At 40.5% G+C, this 22,966-nt stretch overlaps 2 protein-coding genes across 3 annotated transcripts in view; one reads left to right on the top strand and one right to left on the bottom strand.

Annotated features, from left to right (window-relative positions):
* Window positions 1–3,883, top strand: part of LOC119736896 (regulator of nonsense transcripts 2-like) — a 36,467-nt gene extending 32,584 nt beyond the window's left edge. For both annotated transcript variants that reach the window (XM_038210919.1, XM_038210918.1), the window contains exons 32-33: window positions 2,266–2,344; window positions 3,000–3,883. In XM_038210919.1, the coding sequence (XP_038066847.1) occupies window positions 2,266–2,344; window positions 3,000–3,139 (219 nt within the window). In that variant the 3' untranslated portion in view covers window positions 3,140–3,883. The remainder of the gene's footprint in view (window positions 1–2,265; window positions 2,345–2,999) is intronic.
* Window positions 3,884–8,908: 5,025 nt separating this feature from the next.
* LOC119737906 (OTU domain-containing protein 5-B-like) lies at window positions 8,909–22,837 on the bottom strand. The gene is made up of 9 exons (XM_038212552.1): window positions 22,227–22,837; window positions 19,158–19,251; window positions 17,749–17,813; window positions 17,391–17,547; window positions 15,954–16,102; window positions 14,617–14,808; window positions 13,375–13,612; window positions 12,541–12,699; window positions 8,909–10,619 (listed from the first exon to the last, which is right to left on the bottom strand). The coding sequence occupies exons 1-9, from the start codon at window positions 22,701–22,703 to the stop codon at window positions 10,504–10,506; spliced, it is 1,647 nt and encodes a 548-aa protein (XP_038068480.1). The 5' UTR covers window positions 22,704–22,837; the 3' UTR covers window positions 8,909–10,503.
* Window positions 22,838–22,966: the final 129 nt, after the last annotated feature.

Below are 22,966 nucleotides of genomic sequence, written 5' to 3'. Positions count from 1 at the left end.
AAACTGCTTTATCAGATTCTGACAACCTTTCTGAGAAAGAGGGACAACTTTTTATATATCAGTTTTGCATCCACATTTAAAGAGGTTGTGGAATGCTCTGAGACATTTCCGTCATTTTTTGGGTATATGTAGCCTAAGGTGTGATGAAATAAAAACGACTATTGTTTCTGTCATGAAATGAGTACAAAGGGTACTTTTGAGAGCTATTTTTCAGGTCCTGTTTCGACCCGAACGTGCAATTTGTGTAAAAGTCGTCGTTGCGGGCAGCAAACAAAACACAGTAAATCGTGACGTAATACCGTAATTTCCTGCGGATAAGGCGTGCGGCGGATAAAGCGCAGGTCCCTAAAATCACCCCAAAAAATTCAAACGCCAACAGATAAGGCGCACCGCCGCATAAGACGCATGTTTGACCGCACACAGAAGAACACCAGGCGTCACCCGGTGTCGGTACATCGCCACAAAGGGGCCATTGTGTTGCCTTAGAACGATCACACTATTCGGAGGATGAATTAAGCCGTGTCCGCACTGGACTTTTTTTTTTGGAAGGTTTTACCGAGACGATAGTAAAATGAGAAATGGTCAAATGTGACCACTGTCCGCACTTGGACTTTCGACACGGGAAAATCAGCCGCCGATACGCACAGTAATATTACACACGCCATTTGCATGCACAACATAATCGTTTACACGATATTATTTCATCTTGACACGCTAAATCTTGACGAAAAGGCCTGTAATTCTGACGCATTTGTGATGCACGTCGTCGAAGCCATGCCGCTGTACGATGTTCCGTGCGGCAGCAGTGCCATCAGTATTCGTTGGTTCCCATCGCATGCTTACAGAATCGAAGCTATGATGTGGGCCAGGAACCAGTGACTACGGCCTACGTACGGTACCGGACCATGATGTTCCGTGTATGACTACAGTAGCGTATCAGGACGAATTTGGATCGTAGAAAATAACATACATCGGTGGAGAAAGAGAATTTCCGCAAATTAATTCTCAGAACGTGATCTCTCTTCTCTGTGTATGTATTTGTCCGTTGAAATATATATTTTAACGAGATTTTACCGCTCGGACTTGATGATACACCGCAGCGTGTTTCTACAAAATGTTCGGCCACACGTGCACTGAGGTTCGTGCGGTCTCTGTATGCATAACATGGCGCTCGGGCCGGAAGTACGCTTTCTTGAGCCGCTTTTACCGACTCGCACTGTTTTCATCTTGATCTTCAGGCTTGCAGAAAAAACCAACCGCACACCTTTGAGCAACACCAAAACGCGGTGAATGGAGGAACCTTGTTGACTTCGGTTTCAAAATGATGCCGATTGTCATGTTGACATTAGTACTTCATATTATCCTAAGTCTAAAGCAGACTTCGAAGATATCCTGTACAATAAACACCCTCAACGTTCACACAATGGAACTTGAGTGAATGCGATTTCCAAACGTTTCAGTAATTCTGATTGCAGCATTTTCGGAATGAAAAAACGGCCACAAAGAAAAACGTTTGTATTGCATTGTTGGAACGAAAGCACGATCACTAAGGGGGATCAATGCATTGTGGCATTGTTGGAATGAAAGCACGATCATGGGGGATCAACACATCGCGGCATTGTTGGAATGAAAATACGGTCACAATGTCTGGAGAGTTGAGCCTTGGTTGACCGCATTATTGATTGCGGCATTGAAAGAATTCTTCACACAAAGACCGTCACTTTGAACTCAAGCGACACCAGATAAGGCGCACCTGTAGATAAGGCGCAGCGATGTTTTTGTGGTCTAGAAAGTCAGATAAGACGCGTCTTATCCGCAGGAAATTACGGTAAACAGGACTCGTTTGTGCTACACAAATTGCACGTTCGGGTCGAAACAGGCATGACAGGACTTGAAAAACAGCTCTCAAAAGTACCTTTTGTACTCATTTTATGACAGAAACAATAGTCGTTTTTATTTCATCACACCTTAGGCTACATATACCCGAAAAATGACGGAAATGTCTTCGAGCATTCCACAACCTCTTTAAAGTTGGTTTGAGTCCCTTTGCTGATCATTTTGGACGATCAGATTGTAGTGATAGTATTTCATCGGCCATGATTTTAGAGAGAGATTTCGAAAGAGATTTGTCTTTTAAAAACATTTACCAACAATTAAAGAGCATTCCTTTTGGATGTCACAATGTATATCAATTCAGTTGGTGAAAAGTTTCACATCTGTGAATCCTAAACTATGATTACTTTTCCTTAATATGTTTGATTGCAGCTGGAGCTTGCAGAGAAAAAGCGTCTGAAGGAACTGACACTGAACATCAACGACAGACAGGAGGAGGAAGACTATCAAGGTTGGTATCCCAGCAGCCTTTGCTCCCCCCCCCACCGCCCTTCCTTGAACCACTCCCCTCAGCATATCCCTCTTCAAATCCTAACCTCAGCATGTGCCCTCATTTTACCGTGTACAATAGTACCTGTGCAACTAAGCACAACTTCTTTGTTAAATAATAATAATAATAACAGGCATTTATATAGCGCTTTTAAACGGAGTATCAAAGGGCTTACATTTATTATTACCCCTGTTCAACCGGCAAACACTCCTGTAACCTTCTCAACTCCCTGGGGAGCATACACAGCCGGTAGGCAGCCATTTCGGCACTCTTGGCCGTACTCGACCTCTCACAGTAACCAAATCTGCCCTCACAGGTACCCATTTACTCCCGGGTGGGAAGCAATGAGTGACAAAGCGCCTTGCTCAAGGGTGCATGCACCATAGCCTGGGCTGGACTCGAACCCACAACCTGCAGAATTACCCGCAGACCACAAAGTCAATGCTCCAGACCACTAGGCCACGGCACTCCACAAAGTGGACTTAAAAGTTAAACAGTTCCGTGGAATTTGCCTCCAGTAAAATGTATAGATACAGATATTCAGTGTCACTGTTGAAATTTAAAAGAACTGATTCCAATTATTTCATAGCCTTTGTATTGTTCTCCTATCTCGCAGAAATGCTGGCACAGTTCCAGAAACCAGCCACTGTCGTGCCGCCCGTAGTGCCCAAGGAACGCAAGCCCAGATTCCACCATCCGAAGGGCGCCCCCGACGCCGACCAAATCTTCAACTCCTCGGGCAATCGCAAGTGGTGAAACCGACATCAACTACGCTACGAATCACCGGAGGTGATAGGACAGCGAATGAAGAAGTCCATGCAGTTGAGGCAAAAGTCGGGCGGAGTTGATTCGAAGTTGGCCAACCGCAGTTCTGACAACAAAAAATCTTTGGCGGTGACGCCCTGGCCGGCAGGCATTTTAGAGTAACATAAGTGGGAAGGTTTACAATATGCTGTTTTTGAATACAGTTTAAGCTGGAAATCCACCCAGAGTTCAAGCCTTAAGCTCACGTTCTTGTTGAGCTTGTGTTGGTGTGGCAGCAAATACTTGTGGTTTTTGTGATGAAAATAAGAAAGAATACTAGAAGGGTTTTTTGGTGCGGAATCTTGGGTTTGCTGGGTCCTTTGTCTAAAGTATTAAATGACGTGTAACGGACGTCAACTGTAATGCCAAAGTTAGAAGTGGTCCGTTCACATTAGACTTTAGTGGGATAATGAAAAAGATTGGGAGCTGTAAAGCTCATCTTGGTTCTATCAGGAGGGGACCATCCGTGTAGTCGCTAGATAACTGCAAGATAGCTGAATAAAAAACCCACAAAAGCGTGTCCTTTTTGTCAACAGACATTTGACATTGTTCATTGCATCTGGTCCGTTGAAGCTGCAAGTTGTTTTGAGCTAGCACCATAAACGCTTTCGGGCGGATATCGACGCTCTATATGGCTCTTTTATTATTATTAACAGCTTTTTCCTTGGAAGTGCAAGCAGCTAATATCAAACTGGCAACAACAGGAAATCCAATTCTAAAATATCTCAAAAAATGAGCCCCCTCCCTCCTCCCCCCCCCCCCCCAAAAAAAAGGCAGTCCTAATCTTGCTAGTGGGTCGCTTCCCTGTTAGTTCAGCTTGCCTGCTTGTTACCAAATTTGAAATCTTACTCTTTTTCCTACTGTTAGATTATGAAAAGCTTTACTGCCTTTATGACTGGGTTCTAATTTGAATTAAATTTGATGATATGATTTCACGGACAGTGCCTCCAGTAAGTATGGTTCAACAGGACTGGTGCATGTACGTGGAGAATAACTCCCATGCCTTGGCCTGAACATCGAGTTAAAAAAAGAAAAGATTTACTCCGTTCAGAAGCTGTGGATGGTACTGTGCTGTGCAGAGAGCCAAGTCGTGCACTGGACTGCACGTTCATGTGGCATAACGTTCCGTGTCATTACGTTCCATGTTTGCACAATCTTGTAGCATGTTTCTGTTAACATAATAAACCAAGACATTGGCAAACGTTGGGAAAGCGCATGACCAAGTGTACCCCTGTCACCTTAAACTTTCTTGCAGTTTAATCGTCTGCGGGTGTAGTTATGTGCACATACCCAAGGGCGGATCCAGAACACAATTTTTTTGGGGGGGCCAAACAAAATTTTGGTCCCCCAAAAAGTGGGTCCAAAAAATTAAGACGAGGGGTTTGGGGCCCGCTTAAGGGCCCCGGAATTTTTTTGGATTCTAGATGCTCTGTGCATGCGATCTGAGGCAATTTCTGACCACTTTTACCAATTTTTTTTTGAGGAAAAGATGGTGGTGTACGCAGTGCCTGCCTTTATTGCGACGTCAGTTAAAAAAAAAAAATTATTCTATATTTTTTGGCCCCTGTTGCCCCCCCCCCCCCCCCCCCCCCCCGGATCCACCCTTGCACATACCCTCCCTTGATTTGAGAGGAACAGTATCATTTTATGAAATTCACTTTGTTGGGGGGATACTTGGTCTTGCAGGCCACTTTCTTTAAAAACAATTTTTTTAATCTTTTTTACCTGAGCAACCTCCTCCACCCAATAAAAAATAAAGCATTGTTCCAATTTTTGTTTGTTTGTGGTTGTTCTTTGGGGGGGGGGGGCTTGAAATATCTTATGAGCAGATGTGAGCCCCATCTGGTTAGCTTATCTTGACTAACAAAAAATTTGTTTATCAATATTTTTTTGTAATATATATATTTTTTTAAATTTAACCTGGTGTTTTCCAACCACTTTTGTTTATCCCTGTTGACACCAAATCATTGCAGTGACATCTCTGGTGTCGCTGTTAACAAAAACCTGAACCCCAATTGTTTTATAAACATTGGCAGCAACTGTCCAGTATTAATTCCCGTTCAAGTTGATTTCAAGCAAGCTATGCTAGATCCAACCAGCCCAACCACATTTAAATTTGATTTCATTCCCCACTGTAGGCCTGGAAGTCGGTTCAGTTCTGTTCATGCCGATATGTAATGTTACTTTTACGGTAGGTTTTCAGTGGAATCGGTACATGTAAAAATAACAATTTTACATTTCCTTTTGGGCTTGATCTTCCTGTTGGTTTACATTATTTTTCTTTTGGTTTCAATGATTTAGAACATGAAATATACAGGGTGGATCAAAAAAACCGAAACCGAGATATTATTGCAAATTGGAACAGAAGTAGGGCACATGTGAATCAAAGGGAGATATCCTCTGTTAGGGTTGAATCTCCTCTTTAAAATGACACCCTGATCATGTCATTACGTTCACGGTTGACTGAGCAGTGACCAAATTTATGAAAGGGTCTATTTAGAGACTTGCGCCAGTTTTCAATTGTGGTTTTAGTTGTGTCAATTGTCACAGAGTGCAAGGCTATGGTTGCCAATCAAGGCAGGTGGGAAAAAAAGAGATTTCACCATGAAAAGTGGTGCAAGTCTCTAAATAGACCCTTTCATAAAATTGGTCACTGCTCAGTCAACCGTGAATGAAATGACATGATCAGGGTGTCATTTTAAAGAGGAGATTCAACCCTAACAGAGGATATCTCCCTTTGATTCACATGTGCCCTACTTCTGTTCCAATTAGCAATAATATCTCGGTTTCATTTTTTTTTATCCACCCTGTATACACAGGAAAATAAATAAATTCTTCTCTGTGATCCAATTTCCAAACAAACAAGTGTCCCGAGGAAATTTATGGACATGTGTGATGCAATCAAGCTAACCGAGTCGTTTGTCGGGAACTTTCATTTGGAGATTCAGGCCAAAATAGGGCCACTTCATCACATCACTTCATCACATCTCTTGGTGTTCAGACTTCCATAATTTTTTGAACTAAAGATGGTATCAGCATGCAGTTTTCACATCAGTAATACTGAGATTGTGCTCTCAATAAATTGACCAGGGTCGACGAACGACTCATTTAGTTTGATCACATCACATATGTGAAGCACAATTCAATTAAAAGCCAAAATAATTTTTTTTTGGGGGGGGTGAGATTTGTCAGTTTTTTAAAAGCAAAAAACAAATACTTAAAACCTAACAGTTGCAGGTAAAGAACAAAAATGGGCTAGATTTGAACCTTTGATCTCTTGAACACTGCTCTAAGGCTCTACCAACTGAGTATATTCAGGGCGATTAAAAAAAACGAAACCCAAATGTCAGGACTATTGTTTTATTGAAGTTCTGCATGTAGCACTTTCAAAATCTAGGACATGAAAGCCCAATTCATAAGCTTTCTTTTAGTACAAGAATCATTCAAATCACTTGTGTACTTTTCAAGTTACGGAATTTTAAACACAACCACCGTTTTAAAGTTCTGTCCACGAATCACAAAAAAGGTGTGCGTTCTTTCAGCAAAATGAAAACAATTCACACATCCCTATGTGATTTGTTTTCGTTTTGCTGAAAGAACACAAACTTTTTTTGTGATCTGTGGACAGAACCTTAAAACGGTGGTTGTTTAAAATTATGTAACTTGAAAAGTACATGAGTGATTTGAATGATTCTTGTACTACAAGAAAGCCAATGAATTTGGCTTTCATAGCCTAGATTTTGAAAGTGCTACATGCAGAACTTCACTAAAACATGGTCCCAACATTTGGGTTTTTTTTTTTTTACTCGCCCTGTAGATCCAGTTCCCTGTTGGCAGTCCTACTTTGTCAAACACAAAAATCAAGAACAAAACAGAAAACGACGCTTCAGTGACAAAATTTTATTTTTGTTTTCGAGTTAATATGATAAACATTCAGATATGTCCAAAAGAAAAACAAAAATCTAGAACTGTTCTTCCAATACGTGAGCAGTTTAAAGCATTAAATAGACTGATGCATTATGTGCAACTCTTTTCAAATAAAATTCAAATAAAAATTGACAATTGGCAACAAAACATACATTTTTGTATTGTGTCTAAACTTAAAAATAATCTGTAACATTTTTTTTTTACACAAAAAGACAAAATTGATGACTCCACCGACGTTTTGAATAATGAAATACACAGATTCACAAAGTGAATGAAGAAACATTGAGTGTCACATATCTGTCACATTATTCATCAGGTAACCAAGGTAACCTGTATACATTTTCACCAATTTTTCTGTAGAATGACAGATTAGAGACTTTAAATTTCAGGGAATACTGTTTGCATATAAACGCAGTAACGCACATCCCTTGTATTGGCAAAGAAAACTATATCGGCATTATTAGTTGTTGCACTTCTCACACAATTTTTGCAGCTGAATTTTCATAGCAGGGATCAATGTCTTTGAGCTGGTTGTGCTCAGAATTTGTTAAACTAAGGGGGGGGGGGAAAAGGGTCACCAGCCAAACCATCATGTCATATATATTAATCAAGACTGAAAGTTAACCCTTTTTTTGACATGAATTTGCCAAGTACTATAATGTGAGGCGTTCTTGCAAAATGAGGCATTCTGGCAAAATGAGACGGAACTGGGCACAAGCCGAAGTGGAGAAAAATGCAAAAAAAAACAATGGGGGTGATTTTTTTTCAATTTTCAGATTTATTGATATTTGTAATGTTTGATATGTCTGCAACACGTATTTTAAAGAAATAGTATAAAAATCGTGGAATGAAAGTGTTTTTAAGAAAAAAACTACAATTGGCATCTTTCAGTTTCACGACTAGAAACTTGAAAGGCCTTTTTCCCAGTATTTTACTTTTTTGACATGTCGATAAATCTGAACTTTACACAGCCATAACTTGTCAACGGAATGTCCGACTGAAGTGCAACAAACAGTATTGCAAGGAGAATTTTATTCTCTTTCCTATTAGGAAAGAGAATAAAATTACCTGCAAATTTTGATTTTGATCTCGGCCCAGTACTGTCTCATTTTGCCCGAATGCCTAGCATATTTGCTTTTAGTTTAATTAGTTCACAAGCCAATGTTGGACAAATTTTCACGGGACTGCTTAGCCTGAAAATGGTGCTTTGCAATGTAGTTGCTTAGTTAAAAAAAAAAAAACATGGAAAGGAACTAGTCAAAAACAGTAGCAACACAATACATTTATCAAGGGACAATTGTTTTGTTCAGTAAGTTTCGCTTTAACCCTAATCCCCATTGGGTATTCTTCAGGCACCATGCTAAATGCAACAATATCCAACTCCACTCACATGAGAACCCTGCTGAATGCAACAAACTGCAACAGTGGATTCTGTTGCACTGTGCAGTGAACCCAGTGTGCACCAACCTTGTCACCGAGCAGTTACCCTGCTAAATGCAACAAACTGCAACAGTGGATTCTGTTGTATCGCCTTGGCACTATGAGCAGTTACCCTGCTAAATGCAACAAGATGCAACAGAGCACGGTACTTGAGTTGGTTGCCACATGCAACAACATTTTACCTTTGTAGCTTTCTGTTGCATTTAGCAGGATTAGGGTTAAAGCCCCCTGTCTGTCCGATTATGCTGGTTTCAACTTGGCAGTAAAAGAATCTTTCAGAATTCATACAAAATAGCAAGCCTAATCAAAACCCCACACCATCATTTCAGCCATTATTGTAAACAAAAATTTGAAATTTGTTCCTGCTTTTTAGCTTAAAAAGATTGCAATTACAAGCTGTTTGTTTTACATGTGCACAACAAAACCCTCCCAAAAATGTTTTATCTGAATATCAAATACTACAAATATCTGTGTATTTTACAGACCACATATATTTGGCTATAATTCTATGTTTTTCTTAAATTAATGCGTCTTTGTTCAATTTTGTATCGCAAATGTATTTTCTCACACTATTGGAGTGCTGTTTTTTAGTTTTACCTATGTAGCTTTTCCGCTACGATGTTGGATGGATTTCAAACATGCCCAAGTTTTTTTCAAACTCCTTTTAAAACTAGTCTATATGTAGGCAGATTCGGCGATTAATTATGCAAAAAACCTGCGTCTTCGCCTCGAGATTCTGACCATTCAGCGGACGCTTTCTATACCAGGCGTCGCTTCATAGACATCTAAAAAAATAAAATAAAACCTAGACACAACATCTATTATTCTTTTGGCTGCGGTCACACGCTCAGTAACGATATATTACGCGATACGCCAAGCAATAATAGAGCCGGCCAAGCACGGTCGTGTCTAGGTTTTGTAGATCTATGCGCGTCCGGCCATTGTTTTATTTAAAAAAACACTGCATCCGAATCGACAAATCACAATTTTCATCCTGATTTGGGAATGAAATGACATCACGAACTGACGTCACCAACTGAAATGAAATGACGTCACGAACTGAAGAAATGACGTCAAAAACACTGGATCTGAATCGACAAATCACAATTTTCATCCGGATTTGGGAATGAAATGATGTCACGAACTCCGTTTGGCTAGTGTGTAGCATCGCATAAATTTGCATTCCTAGATACATCAGACGTTCGACCGGAGATATGGCTCCGTGGAGAACGGGTCATACTCAGACTATTTAAAACTGGCTCTGACGGCTAATGGCAGAATGTGGCCAGTCTTCAGAATATCCCGACGAAATACACAATGAGTTTATGTAAAACCAGGACACAATTGACAACCTGCACATTTTTGGCCACTTAAATTTTTTTTAAGCTGCTTAAGACAAATTTGAATCAGGAATTGTTAAAATATAATATAATAATTTGGTTATACTACTTATCTTTATCGCGGGAACCCTGTCGTATCACAATATACTGAAACATAGGTCAACATCTGTATTTTCCATGATTTCCCTGGTTTTAACACAGCCATATTTAATTAGGTTAGTAACGGGAAAATTACGGTATTCCCCCGTTATTTTTTTTCCGGAATTCAAAAAGGAAACGTTTTCGGAATTTCAAAAGGAAACCTAGCATGGCATAATTTGGCAATCGCCACTGAAACAAACCAAATAGTATTTCCTTGATTCGCCTGGTTTTAGATTCAACCATAGATATACTATTAATATTCAACGTTACAACCACCCATATGAATAAATTCCCAAACACCTAGACCACGACCACATACTAATTTTTTCCTCATCCCAACAATTAATCTGCAAATGTACAGCAAAGAGGGTTGAATATTGAATATATTTGCTATCGGTAGAAGAAAAAAAATTCAAACCGGGGGTTCCATATATATGATGATATGATTATTTACACGCAGGATGTACATTAGCTGTCGGTGTTGCCGGAGGAGTGATGTTGTTTGAGAGTGTCCAAGTATTCCTGCTGCGATTGGGCCAGGACAGAGGCCAGGATCTCGTCCTCGGTACCCCACTCAGACAGACCTGCATAATGAAAGAAAATCACACACAAAATAAGATTTCTGAATCTTTGGGGATAAAAGTAGGCCTGTCAGATGCCACACAGTGGAACTATGGTGTAAAGTTCTGTAGGATCTTATGGCATTGGGTCACCAATACCGGTGCACGAACTGTCAATCCGAAAACTGCCATCCGAAAAAGTAACTGGCGTATTATTGTTGAAAAACATACTTGGTTGAAAGATAGTAAGTGGACTAAACTCCCTGTGAAATTAATCTTTCTGGCAAGCTATCATTTTGAAGTAATCAACGAAAAAAGGCCTTTCCAACGGTGCGTCTTAAGATGCACCGTAGGAAAATTTAAATTAGTAGTTCGTTTTGTTATTCGGCGCAGCGCGCGCAAGCATTGGCATGACCCACAGGCGCACGCGGTTGCTATAATTCGTCGGATCAGTGCGCGACATCGCGTATAGCTGCAATTCAAAACAATTCAAAACATGATTCAGCAACTTTTGATTTGAAATTGAGATCCTAGAATGCTGTTTTTTCTCGGAATATACAGCTGAAGCTGAGCTAAAACTTCATCAGGTTAGTTTTTCAGTATCCTTCATTAGATTTTGAACACTTTTGTTGCTTCAAACAAACAAAATGCACAAATTACAAATGATGGACTATATCTTTAAATGCACACATGTCTATGGGTGACATAGAAACTGAATCTGCATTCTGCCATTTTTCATGCAATCCAATAGACGACGAAAAATTTACAACAAAACACCTAAGTTGGTACTAAGTTGGTACAAGACAATTTCTTTAATTTTGCTGGTACCTGCTAGGATTTTGCACGCATGTAACAAACATTTTATCCCAAAAGGAAAATCGTCAAATCTTTCCATTAAATTTCAATAACATTTCCATCAAAAGCAAAGAAAAAGCATCATGAGAACTATAAGTAGCTTTAAAGATGGAAGCATGATGTTAAAAAAACAAAGCTTATAGGGGCAAGCCTATATTTAAATGCAAAACTGTAAACATAATATTTAATAGAACTTAAAGAAAAACAGACAAACCAATTGAAAACACAAATGAAACACAAACAAGGACAAACTGACAAACAAACAGACAACTGGGTTCAAAGATTGACATAATAAGGAGATTAATTACATAGTACGAGGAAATGAGCAAAATAGCTGGTCGGGACGGGAAAAAATATGCTAAATAATGGGACACAAGATAGTTTTTGAAACTGATTTTAAATCTGCCCACAGAGGACTGTGATTTTATAGACTGATCAAGTCATTCCACAAACCCAGGCCCGTAGAAATGTATGGTGTTTAGGGAATGTATTGTGCAACTGCGCAGTTGAAATACCGATCTTGACTTTTTAAAATATGCCACAGCTGTATCCCGTTGCATTTGAGACCCCGAGGCAAGTTAGCATTGGGGATTTTTGACCTGCTGGATCCTGTTACAGTGGGCAGGCTTCTCACTTTGACAAGTGTTGCATGTTAATGTGTTGGGCAGGGTTTCTAGCCAAAATGCCTTGGTGAGTTAGGGTTGATGCAGCTTGCATGCGGAAGTCCGCAAACAGCCTGCACACTCTTTATTGAAGCCTGCCCAATTATAAAGTAAAGAAAGTAAAGTCTTTCACGAGCCAATGGCCTATCAGTCTGGTGTTTATCTCCGGTTTCAGTGGCATGCAAAGACAGAGAATTTTTCTAATCCCCTGGATGGGATGCCAGGCCATCGCAGGTTACTCCCCAGCTCCTGGGTGGAGAGAGGCAACTGGAGTTGACGTGGCTTGCCCAAGTATACAACATACACTCGGCAGTTGGATTCGAACCCCTGACCCTCTGATCATGAGTCATGAACTCTAACCACTTGGCCACACTCCCCCACCATTTCGGTAATTGATCGACTGATTGATTGACTGACTGACTGCTTACCGTATTCCGTAGGTGGAATATCCTGAAGCAGCGGCACATTGCAGGCGGAGGGGGAAATCCCAGAGGGTCCAGCAGGGGGGCTAGGGGTGTTACGACCCGCGGCCACAAGGGGTGACGCAGACCTCTGCTTGGCGGATCCCAGCTTGCCTGCTTCTTGATCTGAGTGTTGACGGAATGACAGCTATTAGGCATTCTATGCTCAAGTTTAGCTACCCACACTACAGTTCACAACGGACTGTTCTGGATTTTTAACTTGTATATTGCTTTTTGCCCTTCGTATTTCATAAACACTGTTTACCCAGTGTTGTCCGAGGGCCTGCTTCTCGCAAGCTCGGTGGTTGAGTGGTAAGACGTCTTGCACTAGTAAGCAGGAGGTCGTGGGTTCGAGTCCCACCCGAGTAAGCTTGTGGGTTTTTCTTATAAAATATTTTATAAAATATGTCTGCAGAGGTCAAAACCCAACATCAAATTTTCCCCTCCCCGACGCAAATTCCATCTCATCAAATGTTCTGGATTTGGTCATAAGCCCGCGCACCTCTGGTTAGTGTACATTTCTCACAAAGCCTACGACCGAGTTTTCGCCTGACCGAAAACTTTGTCATGTTCTAATCATTCAATGCCTACCATTTGAATTACAGGCATGAATGGTCCACTGACAATTGCTGTGATGTGCGAAATGGCATTTTTTCCCACACAAGGGACTGCCCCAAACCACCCCGCTTGTTACTCCTTGTACTGCCCCAAACCACCCTAAACTGCCCCAAACCACCCTAAACACCCCCCCCCCCCCAAAAAACACTGTACATATCTACTTATGGGTTACACAACACTTACCGGTCAGTGAGGGGCCTGCTAGCTTAGGGCTCGGGGGTGACAGTGGGCTCCTGCGTGTACCAGCCTCAGCCCGGTCTGGGCTGTTTGGGCCTGGGCCGGTCGGGAGGTTGTGGTGATGATGGGCCGCTGCGTGGTGCGATCGGTGGGAGTTGTTGGAAGAGCCGCTGGTAGGGGGCACCTCCCACCAGTTGGGGGAGTCGGGAGGGGCCGAGCTACAGGTAGCGGATGCTGGTTGGATCTAAAGAAAGATTTTTTGTTAAAAGTATATAACAAAAACAAGACATTTTCTGATACTTTCCTCAACTTTCACTTTTGTGACGTGGGTTCGAATCTCACAAAGGCCGACGTGTAGATGGATTTTTTTTTTCAGTTCTTCCCTGATTTGATGAGTTTACCTTGTTTGTTTCTTCTCGAAAATTTCTGTCCTGTCCCTCCAGAGACTTCCTTCTGCTTTGCCACTTTTTGCTAAAAACCTTGCTTTTCTACATAAACTACCTCCCTAGGCTCTTTTTATCCAAGAATCTTCCTGAATCCCAAACGAAATTTACCACTGTGTAGAAAGCCAATAACACATTCTTTGTACTTCAAAGGAATTTCAAGTCCCATTCAAAGTTATGAATTGTACCTTGTTATACACTTCACAAAGAATTTCACTCTGGCAAAATGAGGATTAACCCTAACCCTGCCAGACGCAGCACAGTGCATCAGGTGGAAAAGTCTGGTGCACTTTGATGGAAAATGCTACCAACACCAGTGCAGAAACCGGCCACTTCTGAGACACTGAGAGCTAGTCCCATGGAACAATGCCCGAGTTGTATCCTGCTGCGTTGGGGGACCACAGACTCTGAGGCAGTTTGGCCTTGAGTCTTTTGACCTGATGGATCTTGCTACACTGAGCAGGCTTGTCACTTAGACAAGTGTTGCATGTTGCTGCGTTTGGCAGGGTTTCTAGCCAAAATACCCTGGAGGGTTAGGGTTAGCACACAGAATCCTAAGGGAGGAGATTGTCAATTTGAAAAAGGTCTGAAATTTTGGATGAAAAGTCTGAAAGATGCATTTCTTTCTATACTACTGTCTTTCTCTCAAATTCAAAAGGTCTGATTGAAGGCAAAGTCTGAAAAATCTCATGCATGAACACAGTAAATCACACCCTAAATCACTTTTATATCACGTATTTCATTTTACTTTTGGTTGTTTTATTTATTAACTTTGTGAGACTCGTTTCTCTGCAATCGCACTCACCATCTTTTTCCGAGCTCTTTCCTCGTTATCCCGCAGCCACTGCATGTAAGATTCCCTGGCGATCTGTTCCTCGATGGCATCATTGGTAGCCTCCCAGTCGGTAGCCCGCAGCTTGTCTTCCAACATGGCCGTCTCTAGCTCCGTGTTCTCCGAGTGCCGGAGAGCCTCGCGGAGCAGAGATTTGTCTGCAAGCTGAGCAAGACACAAGAAAAATGATCCCAAAAAAAAATGAGATACAATCTTTAAAACCCTTACTCCCTAGGCCTTTTTGCTAGGATGTAGCCTCAATCCTGCAAAATCATCCAATTGGCCTCATGGAAAAATAGCATAAAGCCTCAATCCTGCAAATTCCTCAATTATTTCTTGAATATGGTCTGTGGAGGGGTGACCACTGCCTGAATCCTGCAAAATCATGCAGCAGTGACTCAATATGTTGAGGCTTGGCCAGTGACATCCTGGAGCAGTACGGAGGATTTCAAGCATAATCAAGGCCTATATTTATGCATGGCTGAGCATAAACAACACAAGGTCCGGGCCAAGACCTGACAAAGTGCATCCTACGAAATCAGTCATGCACTTTTGCCATGTAACCTCAATCCTCCAAATTCTTCTACTTAGGCAAAGAGGATTTTGAAGGATTCAGGGCGGTTAGGGTTTAGCCACGTAGGTTCATTTGCAACTACCCATGAAAGTACCTACCGACTGAATGACAGAAAGCTTGCTCGAAGTAAAGATAGGACTGGTATCAAATGACATGTGAAATTATTCTGCCTACAATGATATCATTTTAAAAAACTAATACTGAAAAGTGGTTTCAAAACTCAGGCCAGCGGGCACACTTTTTACATGCTTCAGCAACGGAATCCAGTTAAGAGACCCCAAAAATTGCACAAATATTTCTTTGTTTTCTCAACATGTACAGCTAAACTTTCAACTGGTTACGCCAAAAAAATTTGTATTTCATTATAGATGTCTTTCAATAATAGGGTTAGATATAAAACATTTGAGCTGATAAACGCTTATTTTTAGCCCAAATTATTTTCATTTGCGTAACGAAAGCTATCAAGACTGGTCCGCATACATAACTAAAACTTTCCTTAATTCTAATTTCCTGAATAATTTTTGCTGGAAACTTTCCCGAATCATCCAAAGCATTCAACTGTACAGGAAAACGAATGCCACTTTCTTGCAAAGAAATAAATTACTTTAACATTCCCCAAAGCCAGCCAGAAAAAAATCCTGTCCCATCAATCAGTATGGGATTCGCACCCAGTACCACTGCAACAGCTCTTGAGACCGCCTTAACAAAACTGGTTTCCTTGCGTTTTTTTACTCACCCCTGGCACAAACGACGGCATTCCCAGACCGACGCCGATTGTAGCTTTGTGAGGGTTGACCACCGAGTTGTAGTGGATGCTGCGATGGTAGCTGACTCGTATCGGCTCGTTGTCCGTCTTGTTGATGGTGTGAAAGGTATTGATTGGTTCTGGTGAACAGAAGTTAAACAAGAAAGTATTGTTATTGTTATTATTTATTTTTAGTAATTAAACCAAGGATTCCTCAAAAGAATTCATGGCACTGTAGCTCACAAACAGGTAGAAAGTTGTTGACTGAAGACACTGAAGAAATGTTTGGTTAAAAAGGTGGTAGGCTTTCAAGCAGACCCAGGTGAAAAAGTACAACAGAAGAATCAACATCCCCCCCCCCAAAAAAAAATGGACAAAAGTAGGAATTTGGAGGACAAAATCAGGATAAAAGTAGGACTTTTGCGGGCTTTCAGATTTTTTTTTTTCCCGGAGTTGTGGGTCAAACAAGTAGGAAAAAGTAAGAATTTCAAGAAAAAAAAAGTAGAAAAAGTAGGAGCAAGTTTTAAAAAAATAGGAAAACTAGGAATACTAGGTGGGAAGAAAGACTGTCCAATCCATTTTGCCTGGCCTAAAGATGTCATAATGATATGTATCAATGGAATAATTCTCTTACAAATCATGAAAGTACAGGCCTGACGGAAAAACATGTTCATCAGATGACTGTTTTCCTATATACTTTTCCTGTATATTCATTTCTTTTGATAGGCATCCTACTTCCTCTTTTTTTAAGATTACTATTTTACTAAAATATCCAATCCTTTGATATCATAGTTATAAATATCCATGGAGGAGTTTGGTGACATATCAGAAATGTACACATCTGACAGACATGTTTTTCCTGTCTCATCCATTGAAATTCTTACAACAGATGTCCTGGTTCTCAGACCAAATTTCCTGTTTGATAAGATCTTAATTTTTCGTAATAACAATCTGGCTTGCAAAAGACTTATTTAACCCTAACCTTGCTGAATCCAACAGGATCTAAATATATCATATACCCGATGGAGCCTGTTGGATTGAGCAGTAAACCCCTTGTGTACATTCCTGATTGCAATATGTTGGATTCAGCAGGCAACTGAACCGCATTATAACGCCAAGTTGGACTCCGCTGGATCTAGCAGACAACTGAAAATAAGGCACAGTGGATTGAGCAGGAAACTCCAGAAGGACTCTTGTTGGATTTAGCAGGGTAGTCCTGAGGAAGTTCTAGGGGGTTAGGGCAAATAAATAGGCATTGATATATTCCCATAGTTTTTTTCCTGCATGGGGATTTTTTATTTTAATTTTACTTTTGTGAGGGGGGGGGGGGAGGGTGTGTTTGTTTGGTTATTCTTTTTTGTTGGTGGAGGGGGGAGGATTTTGAAAATAATTTGAGGATCATATTTTGCCAAAGTTCTTCTTCCTTACCAGTACTGTAGACAAAGACCTCAATGTTGCGGTTATACATCTCCGAGAGGGCCTGCATCTCCACGTGGTTGCCGTGGCAATCGTCCATGCGTTTCCGCGCCACGTACGTCGCAAAGTCCTCAGTGACGTATTGGGAGTAGTAATCTGCATTCTTCGTCTGTTAATGAATGAAAGCAAATTACATCAAAACTTCTCCACAAAAGAATAAAACAAAATCAGATGTTTGTAAACTTGTACAGAACTGATGCAGTGATGGTTGTTTCATGTGCCAGACTTTTCCCTTGTATTTATACAATTATTAAGTTTTTTCTCTAAATGCACATTTTTGACAGCTCCATTTTTTAAAACTTGCACTCACCATGTAATCCATGCAGTGAGCACGCACGATGCCATGCCATTCTTGGTCTCCATAGACTTGATCAGCTGTGCAGGAAACATAAAGAACAAAGTGGTTTAGGGTTCTATTCCAACCGGAGTCATACAACAAAACTAACAAAATGAGAAGAATATCAGTTATTAAGTTATATTATAAGGCAAACACATCATTACACATGTCAAAAAAGCAATTTCCCTTGCTTTCTCTATACAAATAAATTTAATTCAATTTTCTTTTCAAATACAAGTCTTCATTCTTCAACCTGGTAAATGTTCCGAGTAATATAAACAATTTTTTTTTATCAAAAATGTTAATATTTTTGTATTAACCCTAACCCCCAGGCCCTTTTTGCTAGGAACCTTCCTCAATCGTCCAAAGTCCTCCAAAACTTAGCACTTATGTTCAAATGAAGGATACCCAGCGCCTCAATCCTTCAAAATCTTCAAACAGTCCTGCCTCTCAAAATGCATTCATCCTCAATCCTCCAAAATCCTTCTCCTCTTCAAACACCATTCATCCTCAATCCTCCAAAATCCTCATGTTACTCAAACACCATTAATTCTTAATCTTACAAAAGCCTCCAAAAGCCTCCAAAACCGCCAGGAGGCTTTTGGAAGATTGAGGTGAGTTAGGATTAATAGCACCAGGGCTATTTAGGAAAGCGAAATTAACTTTTGGCAGGATTTGGAAGAGTTAGGTTAAAATATCCTAAGAGGAAAAAAGGTTTATCTGTCTGCATCAATCAATAAACTAGCTGATGTCAGACTGGGACCTTAAGTGCTCAAAACGATACAAGAGGATCAGGCCAACTTTACTCACGCTTTAGCCAGCTAATTTCTCCAAAACTGTCACTGGGCAAAGAAAAGTTTCTTAGTATTTCACCAACCAAGTTTGAAGACTCAGTTCAATTTTTAAAGGAGACTTTTCTTCAATATTTGGCAATGGCTTGCACAAGAGAGGGAAGTCAAGTGATTTCAAAATGAGGCTAAAGACTAGACTTCTACATGTCCATCCATGGTCCAACTGTTTGACAAGACTGACTTCTTCATTCATTGTCATTAGTCAGGTGCCTGACTATGGATAAATGACCAGAAATAGTTGCCTAGTACCCGACATCCTAGATATTTCTTTTGGCACAGTCAGCTGACAGTTGATTGATGCAGTACTGAAGAGTTGTTGGACTGGTTGTTTCAGATGCCAGTCTATTTTCTTGTATTGCATGTTAAGGTTTGGGAATCTCATACACAGTATTCAGAGTCCCAAATTTTCGGACTAAGCTGATGTCTTGGGCCCACCTGTGAATTGTCCCCTCAAGATGCAATTAAAATTAAACCAAGGACAAATGAAATACTGTGATTTTCTGAAGACAAAATAAGGAGTTGTCTACTCACCAACAGCTCGGAACAAACAAGCTCCATCTGGCGACATCTGCTTGATGATAAAACTACGCTTCTCTTTCAAGGCTTTCTCAAACATTCTTTCATGCTGTGTGGTTGAACAAAAAAGAAGAAGAGAAATCTTCAAAGTTGGGACCAACAAGCGGGCAAGAGGCTCCTTATTTGACTGCAACAAACATTTCAGAATGATTGCAATTAACCAGGATTTACAGCAATTGTTTCACAAGTTTAACTAGGAAGTGCTTTTGCATAGAGCCAACCCATCATAATATAAATTCGGTAATCCTTACTTTCAGGACCCCGTTCCTATATAGGAAGGGAAAGACTCACCAGAACAGTTGACTAAATGACACTCAAAATTGACATTCTGATACTTCTTGGCACATCTGAACAATTGGCAATGACACCTTCTTGAATATCAGCAGGTTTAATATTGTGGAAAGAGGGCAGGGCTTTGATTTATGAGGGAAATTCAGGGGTAAAAGACGACGATGACAACCAGAAAACAGACTCAAAAACCAAGATGGCAAACGTGAAAGCGTGATGCAATGAAAGCTCGATGCTGATTGGCTGATTAAAAAACAATCTTATTTATTTTTAGTCTGGTTCCCAGACCACAAGATTCAGGAATAGTCAGAATCTTTTGGTCTGAGAACCAGACTAACTTATTTATTTTTAGTCTGGTTCCCAGACCAAAAGATTCAGAAGTAGTCAGAATCTTTTGGTCTGGGAACCAGACTAATTAATTTTTTTAGCAGCCAATCAGCATCGGGCTTTCATTATGTAGGGCTTTCACGCGTGTGAGAACTACAACATGCACGTCTGACTGCAAAAAAAGGTAGGAAAGTCACATTTTCTTCGAAAGTGCTTTCAAAACTACAACTATCATGAGTTTATATGAAGAAAAAAGACTGCTTTAGCCTGCAAAAGTCACTTTGGTACTGGACAGTTATCTGCAAAAGTCAGTTTTGAACAGAACTTGTAAAAAATAGAGGTGTCCTAAAAGTAAGGATTACCATAAATTCAACTTACAAGGTACATGTATGTTAAGTCAAACATCAAGCAGAAATGTGTGTAGGTTTTGAAGAAATCCAAGATCAAAAACTAGTTGTTTTTTTAGAGATTTTTTGTTTTTCTTTAGGCTGCTTATTTAGGAATGTTCCAATGAAATCCAGGCAGAGTCAACACATTGCATATGCAATTCATTACATTTTTGGCTTTCCGTTCATTGCATCAGACATTCCTGAAGCTTAACCCCTAACCCTCCTCAATTCTCCAAAGTCCTCCGGACAGTTATGGAGGATTTTTGAGGATTGAGGATGGTTCCTAGCAAAAAGGGCCTAGGGGGTTAGGGTTCAGATTACATTTTTACTATTCAATAAACAAAACTAGTTATGCACAAGACAATATTGATGCTGGAAAAGCAACATGTGTAATTGTATCTTATTTGTCCATTTCCTTGGAATGTCATATTTGCTTTATCCAAATATGGAAACCAGTCATTTGCAACCATGTGAAGTTTCTTTGAGATTGTACAAATGCAAATTAGGCCATTGGATTTTGATCTCTCCTGGACACATTCTGGAAAGAATTACCATGTTCTCTTGAATGACAGACCCTAATCAGCAAAGAAATCATCACTGGAACTTTTCCATATAAATTCAAACTTTTTCTGCAACATCATCATTTTTTCCCCCCTCATAACACAGACCGAGTCACAGCGATATATCTTATCAATGAATTTGCAGTGTTATCGTGAAGATGCCGAGTGTTTCTTACTTATGCCAACTTTAAGTGTGTGCGTCCAAAAAAAAACACATTAAATTTTAATGCTTTATGGTGTAATTTAAACAATCTTTAACAAATAGAGATGTACAATCAGTGTTTACAAATACAATTTCTGTGTTCAATGAGTTGGTTTTGCGCATTTCTTTTCAACTGTTAAAAAAACACACGAAACAGCCATCAAGTGGGTAGCCCCATAAATGTGGCCTATTTACTAGACTGCCTCCGTAAACATAGGCCACACGTCCACATGTACAAAAATCGTGTCGACTTTGCCAAATTTTGATTTTCACATTAAGGCTTAGTTTGTAGGGTTTTTTTGCTTTAGAAGCATACTCACCCTCTTTATAGGCTAATCAGAAGGGGCTGCCTTTTTCAGATGTATATTTTTTGTGAAATTTCCAGATTCATTTTTACATGTTTGCGTATCAAAATTTCAACATGAAATTTCACAAAAATTAGACATCTGAAAAAGGCAGCACTTTCTGACTAGCCTATAAGGCAAAATAAAAAAAAAACATGTTTAGCGTCCTGCCTCTTTGACAAAAAGGAAGGAGGAGGCCCTTTTTTTTTTTTTTTTCTTTTCAAAATGGCCGCCCGACACATTTTTCAAGACAACGCGGCCGGGCTATTTTTCAAGATGGTTACCAGCTTTTTTCAAAATGGCCGCCACTTGGACTCATTGACTATTTCCACAGCTTTATACACAGTATAAAAGTCTAAAAATACGATTTCTTTCGTCAGAGATCGTTAAAACTTATCAATTTTTGTCTTTAAAAAAAAAAAAAAAAAAAAAGGAGGCGGCCTCTAAAAAGGAAGCGGGCGGGGACGCTAAACATGTTTTTTTTTTTACTTCGCCTAAAGTGGGTGAGTATGCTTCTAAAGCAAAAAAATCCTACAAACTAAGCCTAAATGTGAAAATCAAAATTTGGCAAAGTCGACACGATTTTTGTACATGTGGACGTGTGGCCTATGTTTACGGAGGCAGTCCAGTAAATAGGCCACATTTATGGGGCTATCAAGTGGGTAGTTTTGATGCATCTTGCTTAAGATGGGTTTAGTGAAATCGGTCTTAGGACGTGTCTTAGCCATGTTAACTAAAATCAAATCTTAGTGGCGGGACCCATCTTAAGATCTAAGATGAGTCGCAAGATAGGACGAGTTTCGTGAAATCAGCTCCCGTGTTTCTTTGGATTTTGCCCATTCATTACAAAATACCATTCAAGTTTCAACTTGTCTGAAAGAGTAAGCATTTATTTATTTGTTTAAACCAATCACCTCTTCGCTATGAAATGGTTGGGTATCATACTCGTCCCCGCTATTACAACCCCCCTCTTCGCTCTCCTCATTTCGTTCCCCTTCCTCCCTCCTATCATCGTCAACCTTCCCCCTGTGCTGGAGCCACGACACCGATGCCTGATGGTCCAGCCGATGGGGGGAGGATCTGTGTCTCGCTCGTTTATTCTGGCCATGACCCCCGGCATCCAATCTTTCGTGGCCATCAAAAGAAGTCCTACAATCATGCGACGACACTGAGACAAGTCTGTCGTCTCGGGGATTTGAAGATGGCCACCGAGGCGGAGAATTCCGAGACTTGGGCCGTGCTCCGCCCCTGGCCTCCCCAGTCCCACTGTGCCCGTGGGCGCCGTGACTGTGAGACGACGAGTGGTGACCGTGTCCGTGATGTTGATGATTTTCACCCGATTCCGGGCCCCGCTTTTCCTGCGAGGCCTTCTTTTTAGGTAGAATAGTCATTCTGAAGTCTTTATCTCCAACCTCCCCGTTCAAGGAAGGATTTTTAACGGGTGAAAATCGAGATTAATCTTCCCTTTTCTGGTTTGGACACTCCTCTTCCATAACCAAAACAAGACGGGAATATGGCGCGCAATGCTTTCTGGGAAAAATGTAAATTACGTACAAGTTATTGTAACTCGCCTGGTTCCTCGTTAATGATTCTTCTTTTACCTTCGCTCAGCGTTTTAGGATACTGGATGCCAGACAATTATCCCCGCACCGTT

This window comes from Patiria miniata, unplaced genomic scaffold (genome assembly GCF_015706575.1).
Source record: "Patiria miniata isolate m_02_andy unplaced genomic scaffold, ASM1570657v1 HiC_scaffold_3, whole genome shotgun sequence".
Classification (NCBI taxonomy): Eukaryota; Metazoa; Echinodermata; class Asteroidea; order Valvatida; family Asterinidae; genus Patiria; species Patiria miniata.
Note: the sequence above shows the minus strand (reverse complement) of the source record. Positions and strands in the feature narration are given on the sequence as shown.